Source organism: Poecilia reticulata, unplaced genomic scaffold (genome assembly GCF_000633615.1).
Source record: "Poecilia reticulata strain Guanapo unplaced genomic scaffold, Guppy_female_1.0+MT scaffold_854, whole genome shotgun sequence".
NCBI lineage: Eukaryota > Metazoa > Chordata > Actinopteri > Cyprinodontiformes > Poeciliidae > Poecilia > Poecilia reticulata.
The window spans coordinates 1-6,843 of record NW_007615598.1 but is presented as its reverse complement, the minus strand read 5'-3'; the positions used below and the strand labels follow the sequence as shown (position 1 = coordinate 6,843).

The window sequence follows — 6,843 nt, the reverse complement described above, 5'->3', positions numbered from 1 at the left end:
GCATGTCGTCATGTTAGCATGTCACTATGTTAGCATGTTGACATGTTATGTTGTCATGTTAGCATGTTGTCTTGTTAGCATTTGATTATGTTGGCATGTCGTCATGTTAGCATGTCACTATGTTAGCATGTTGACATGTTATGTTGTCACGTTAGCATGTCGTCATGTAAGCATGTCACTATGTTAGCATGTCGTCATGTTAGCATGTCAGAATCAGAAACATTTAGACCTCCAATCAGATGTTGGTTGAGAAGACAGAAAGCAAACGGATGTAATAAGAAGCAAATTCTGTTATGATAAGAATGTATCTGAGGTTTTCCTCTGGTAGGAACATCTGGACCAATCAGAGCTCTGCTGGATGACGGATTTTAATCTGAATTCTTGAATGATTTATGGGTGGCAATACTTGATACCATCCGATATATCATCAGCATAATACAAATTTATTCCATCTGTCTTAGTGGAAAAGACTTTTTTAACAGGTTAAAAGTCAAAAAAGTATATTTTTGACTTTTTATTGCTGATGTTCTCCAGGATTCTACTTTTGTCACAGATTTACACAAAAGCTACAAACTGATCGCACAAACTCTTGTCTTATTTGTACAAAACAGTCATTAATTACATCATCATTGAAATTCTAAGGTGAACGATTAGCTGCTGTACATTCAGTGTTATTCAGACGCTTCGTAGCCGTAAACTGTCTGCAGCTACTATGAACTTCATGGTGAGGTCTCTGAGATTGACAGCTCAGGAGGGGCGGAGCGGGTGGGACAGGATGTTCACCCGGTACGAACAGGAAGTCTGTGTTTGTTGGAACAAAGGCCAGGACATTCAAACAGGAAAAGGGAAACCACTGAGAAGACAGTGGTTCCTGACCTCTGACATCAGCGCAGCATCAAAGACAAACCTCCTGTTTTTCCCTCTGTGTTTGATAGGAGAGAAAAAATCCATTTCAGTCCACAGAGTAGACTTGAATCAGATTAACTAAAACACATCCACCCGTTGCATAAGGTCCTCACATAACAGGGAGTCCTCATGCGTTGGTTGCAGACAGAGACAGAGGCCCCAAACTGCAGGTCAACCAGAACACACTCCTCCAGAACTGAGGCTGCTTTTCTCACCAGTTTCTGTGAATTAGATTTAAAGCGCCCCCTGCTGGACAACAACAGAATACAGATGAACGTAACTTAGTAGGAAACGGGAACAAAATATTGCTGTTAATGTATATTTAGTTTTTATTTTTAACTTTACAATTATATGTTGTTGACATACTAACCTATGAACTGAAGTGATCAGTAAACTCCCGCTGAAATGTATTTTGATAATATATTCAGCAGATATTTTATTAATTTGCCATTTTTCTAATAAAGTTATAAAAATACTCAAAACTCAAACAGATCTCTCTGCTTTCTTTATTTTTCAGATCTGATTTACTTTCTATTTGAAGTAGGAATTAAATAGTTTTGTTAAACCATTTAAATCCTGTCTTCTTTCTCAGCAGGCATCTGTTTTGATGAATGACTACAATAAATATTTATGAAGCCTAATTTGAACTGGTGTCACACAGGTGCAATACTTACAGAGTCCCACAGATGGCAGCATCTCCATTGTAGTCAGGGTGTCTGTCATGTTTATATTGAAATGTTTCTGTCTTTTGAAATTCAATTTATGCCACATTATTTGTGGAGATGTAATTTTCCAAGGTTATGTTAAATTATCAAATATGTTTTTTTCTATTGAAAACAGACTCCATATTCTCTCTGAACACATTAGTTTCCTGAATTTTCTTCTTTCAGCCGTTTGAACTCAGTACAATATTTGAGCAATTTGCTCCAAAGATGGAAAACAATAAAAGTGTGAAAGCAGAAAGTCTGATTGGTTCACATCCGTCTGTATTGCCTGTTTTGAGATGTTTTCCTCATCACATCATGCTGAGATAAATATAAATAATATATATGCGACTCTGATATTGTTTTGAGAAAAAGCCCATCTGTTGTACACGGAGACAAAAGCACTCACATTTCTGTTTGAATATTTATTCTATATGAAAGATAACAGAGTGTGAAATTTAATAGTTTTAAAAAACACAATCTTAGCTAAGATTATAAACAGACTACATGTAAACATCATTAACATAAAACAGCATGAAGGACCAGAGAAACAGATTTCCCTTTGTGACTAATTCCATGTGATCCCGATGACAACCGGCAATGATGCTAACACTCAGCTAACAGCAGACATGATTGCAGTTAGCTTCATTTTCAGTGGCTGGGATTAGTAACATGAACAACAGCAGATAATGTCCCAAACGTCCATCCATTTCCCTTGGTTGAGTGTGTAACACTAGTTAGCACTCTGAGCTAACAGCTAAAGGCATGAGTTTGGAAATGTTCAGAAATATCAAAATGTTATTATTTAATGCTTGATTAAAATGTAAAAGAATCATCACGCCCCCGCTCATCATGATAGCATGTCGTCATGTTCATCGTGTTAACATGATTGCACTAGCAGCCAATTATGTTAGTGCATCTTCAGATGCAGGTCAGAATCAGAAACACGTAGACCTCCAGAGGCAAAAAACAGCCCAAAATAAATTCATAATAGATGGTTTGTACTTGTATAGCGCTTTGCCAAGTCCAGAGGACCCAGACTGAGTCTGTAGGAGACTGACCTATGAACCAGGAAGAACTCCTGACGAATGGGTTAGGTAACTAATTTCCCACTTTCCCACAATGCAGGACATCAACAAAACTGGCAGCAAAACTGGTACATGCCAGTTTTCTTAAAAGATGCTAGCATCGCAGTGAGTCAACTCTGGAGTATCTGCCAGTCCGGAACCACAGGGTCCAGGTACCGGTCCCTGATTTCCCTTCTGTAGGTCCTGAACTTTGTCTCCAGCAGGACATTGAAACATGGACACAAACAGGAAGTAAACAATCTGGACCAGAAAAATTTATCTTCTTCTTCATAAAACCTCCATAAAATCTTTCCAGCACACTGATTATAGATTTCTGTGAATTTACAGCTTTGTACAAGCAGGTGAGCAACACACCTGAGGGCTCACCTGTCGAACCCACGACCTGCTCAAATCAGCCAATCAGATGACAGATTGTTATTTAACCACCAGTCAGCTCTGGTGCTGATCCGTTTTAAGGTGAACGTAAAGGTTGCCATGGTAACACAGTGAGGAAAATGTCGCCATGGTTACACAACAATGACTCACAGCAGTTAGCATGAAGTGGTTGCCATGGTTACGTTGTCTGTATTTTGTAATCTGAATATGTTGGACATCACAGACTATAAATTGTTCTATCGATTTCTTTGCTAAATCTTTGACCCGGCCCCCTCAGCCAATCAGAGACCATCCTGTGGTGACATCATCAAAGGTCCTCGTCCATGCTGAAACTGCTCCGCCGGCTGCTGGTCTTCGAGGCGCCGCAGGACAGCAGCGGGTCGGACATCACAGCCCCGCCCCCGTCCTCCTCCATCAGAAGCCCCGCCCCCAGGTCGCTCAGCCCCGCCCCCAACTCCGCCACCAGGTCCGTGGAGAAGACAGCGGACGCCTGGTGGGAGTCGTCCAGGTCCATGAAGCTCAGCGACGGGTTGGGCAATAGCGGGGACAGGAGCGTCTGGGGGTCCACAGAGATGGAGGAAGAGGAGACGCCATGAAGGCGAGCTTGGAGCTCCAACTCCTGTCACCAAACACAAATCACTTCAGCAAACACAGGACAGGACACGCCCCGTAAGGGACAGGCCCCGCCCCCTCACCCATTCACTCCCAGGCTCTGCTCCCTTACCTGTATGCGAAGTTGCAGCGAGCGGTTGGTGCTCTCCAGCCTGCGCTGCCTCTCCTCCATCTCTCTGGCTCTCTGCTGCTCTTTCTGCAGTTTGCGGATGTAATCCACAGACGCCTTCAGGATGGTGCCTTTGTTCCACCTGGTTTCCCTGAACAGCCAATCATAGAGCACGCCTCGTTAAGGCCATTAGCAGTGCCAATAGCTACTAGCGTAGCATGGCTAGCATGAATACTGACGGGTCAGAGGACTTGGGGATCAGCGCTCCGAGCTCCTTGATGCGGTCGTTGATATTGAAGCGCCGTCTCCTCTCAACTGAAACATAAAGGTCAGACAAGTTGAAGTCTGGATAAAGAGTTTTGGTTTTCACATGAAATCAGTCCAGACGTGTTCCTCTGATGAGGAATCAGAGTCTGAACTGCCTCTTCCTGTTCCAACAGGAAGTCCTGAGCTGTGATTGGCTGAGAGGGGCAGGACTACTCACTCAGGTTGTGGTTGTCCTTCTTCTGCCGCTCCTTCATCAGAGCTTTGGTCTCCACATCTGCAGCGACAAGAAGAAGGAGAGGAGGGTCAGTCGGAGCTGAGCAGCAGGAACACAGAGTTCTACTGCAGATCGGACCGGATCAGACCGGACATTTGTCACATTTACCTGTTAGCTCCTGCTTGACGGCATGCAGGTCGGCCGGGCAGCTGTTGCTAACGGCGATGGTGGGGATGGACATCCCTCCATAGACATCCAGCATGCTCCCCGCTGCTGGCAGCTGCAACGGGCCAATCAGAGGATGAGAAACACGCCCTGCTGCAGGTAGACCAACACCTGGATGACCAGTTGGTTCTGGCTCAGCCGACCCACTTGGGTCAGAGCTCCGACCCAGTTTAACTCATTCATTTTGACACAATGGAACCTTTGCAATTGTTTGTTTCTGGTCCGGTTGTAAATCTGACGCACAGCTACATCTGCTCACAGCAGCGATGAAACGTCTTCTCTCAGTTCATTTCTGCTTCTAAATGATCTGATTGGACGCTGGAAAAAGCTGTTGCTGTGTTCTAGTTGTGCTAAAAGCAGTTAGCCTACAAATGAAGCAATGCTAGCCTAAAATAGCATCTCAATGCTAACGTGCAGCAGCTAATGCTAATGTGAGCATCCACATTCCTAAAGAGTCTCCATGAATGATCAGATGATTGGATTGGAAAACACTTTGCTCCAATCTGATGGATGAAGAATCTGAAGATTAAAAATGATTAATATCTCTGCTGCTGAGATCAGATGGCTAGTTGGTCAATAATGTAGTCACACAAACGGCTATGAAATCGAAAATATTGATGATTTTGTCGATATGACTCTTTTTCTTTCATTACAAACCATGAAATTATCTGGATTTTAATCGAGTCCCAGAAGTAGTTTGATCCAAAAGAAGCTAATGGTTCCACATCTGAAGCTCCAGATTGGAGAGAATCGGATCCCAGTTCCTGCTTCTGCCACCAGGGGGAGCCGTTTCACCTACAGGATCCACTTGGTTCCACTCAGGACCATCTATCGCAGTGATTCCAGCCCTGGTCCTCAAGGCTCACTGCCCTGCATGCTTTAGGTGTTTCCTGGCTTCAGGTGAGGAAACACCTCACCTGAATTCAATTAGCAGGTCTTTGCTGAACTGCAATCAGCTGAATGAGGCGCATTAAACAGGGAAACGTCTAAATCATGCAGGGCAGTGAGCCTTGAGGACCAGGGCTGGGAAACACTGATCTATCGGTTCTGGCTCAATCCAAATAGGTCTCAGCACCACTGGTTCTACTGGGACTCTGACCTGTGAACAGATTCTGGCTGGATGAGAATCAGCCTGAGTCCTCCTGGTCCATTTCCTGCCAGAACCAGTTTGTTTTTAAAGGAAACCTCTGACAGACGGAGGTTCTGCTGACTGAAGCATTTTTGAAAACGAGTAGCACAAAACCTCCAAGATTCGCAGGAAAACCCAGAGAGCCACAGATACCCGGCTAAACCAGGCCTGGAAAACCTGGAAAACCTCTTGGAAAACCCAGAGAACATCCTGGAGGTTCTGGAGAACCATCTGGACCTGCAGTATTTGAAGCTCTGAAAACAAGACAGACTGCAACTTTTACCTCTGATTTAATCCTCCTCTTCTCATGATCCGGCAGCAACACCAAAATCCTCATGTCCTCTGCTCTCTCACACACACCCCAACACACACACACATTAACGACACACACACAGTGAGCTGCAGCTCTTCCTCTTTCTGTTCAGACAACTGTTGAAAAATGGGGAAACACGTCCTTTAAGAAGAACAGAAAACTCCCACAACTTCATTATTTCCCTGACACACACACACACACACACACACACAGTGAGGCTCCGCCCATTGAGAGGGGGAAGTGTGGAAAGCTGAAGTGAGACTGAGGCAGCGTCAGCGGCTACAGACTGTTGGTCCTCTGACAGAAACACAGAGCAGTCAGTCTGCCCCCTGCTGGCCAGGTGCAGAGCAGGACATAAACCCCGCCCACTTCACGCTGTCAGTTAAAACAAATCACTGAGCGGGTCGGACTGATCCAGAAGGTTCTGATTAAGCAGAACATCATGTGACAGAAATCAATTGGATTATCTCCTAGCAGATGGCCACGCCCCTGTGGTGGGTGGCCACGTCCCTGTGGTGGGTGTCCACGCCCCTGTGATTGGTGTCCACGCCCCTGTGGTGGGTGTCCACGCCCCTGTGGTGGGTGGACACGCCCCTGTGATTGGTGGCCACGCCCCTGTGATTGATGGCCACGCCCCTTTGTTGCACTCAGACTGCAGGTATAATGAGTGCATACCGTGTTGGTGAGCTGCAGGCCAGAGTCGATCAGAGTCAGAAGATCCTCGTTTAGACTCGACTCCAAGCTGATGTCATCAATGACTGTTTCCTCCATCTAAAGAAGAAGAAGAGCTCAAGAAGAGAGCTGGAGGATGGATGGATGGATGGATGGATGGATGGATGGATGGATGGATGGATGGATGGATGGATGGATGGATGGATGGATGGATGGATGGATGGATGGA

The 6,843-nt window shown here is 45.2% G+C and overlaps 1 protein-coding gene across 3 annotated transcripts; it reads right to left on the bottom strand.

Moving 5' to 3' along the window:
- Positions 1-2,015: 2,015 nt before the first annotated feature.
- LOC103461250 (transcription factor E3-like) lies at positions 2,016-6,788 on the bottom strand. Of its 3 annotated transcripts, none has more exons than XM_008403567.2 (6): positions 6,618-6,788; positions 4,444-4,555; positions 4,279-4,335; positions 4,034-4,109; positions 3,798-3,945; positions 2,016-3,692 (listed from the first exon to the last, which is right to left on the bottom strand). In XM_008403567.2, the coding sequence occupies exons 1-6, from the start codon at positions 6,711-6,713 to the stop codon at positions 3,381-3,383; spliced, it is 801 nt and encodes a 266-aa protein (XP_008401789.1). In that variant the 5' UTR covers positions 6,714-6,788; the 3' UTR covers positions 2,016-3,380. The 3 variants fall into 3 exon arrangements, with proteins under 3 accessions (XP_008401789.1, XP_017159102.1, XP_008401790.1); XM_017303613.1 differs by having other exon boundaries at positions 2,016-3,629; XM_008403568.2 differs by lacking the exon at positions 6,618-6,788 and adding an exon at positions 5,913-6,607.
- Positions 6,789-6,843: the final 55 nt, after the last annotated feature.

Coding starts and splice junctions, on each gene's coding strand:
- LOC103461250 (XM_008403567.2), bottom strand. CDS start 6,713: ATGGAGGAAACAGTCATTGATGACATCAGCTTGGAGTCGAGTCTAAAC. Junction 3,946..4,033: donor ATCCCCAAGTCCTCTGACCC/GTCAGTATTCAT, acceptor TTGGCTGTTCAG/GGAAACCAGGTGGAACAAAG. Junction 3,693..3,797: donor CGCTGCAACTTCGCATACAG/GTAAGGGAGCAG, acceptor GTTTGGTGACAG/GAGTTGGAGCTCCAAGCTCG.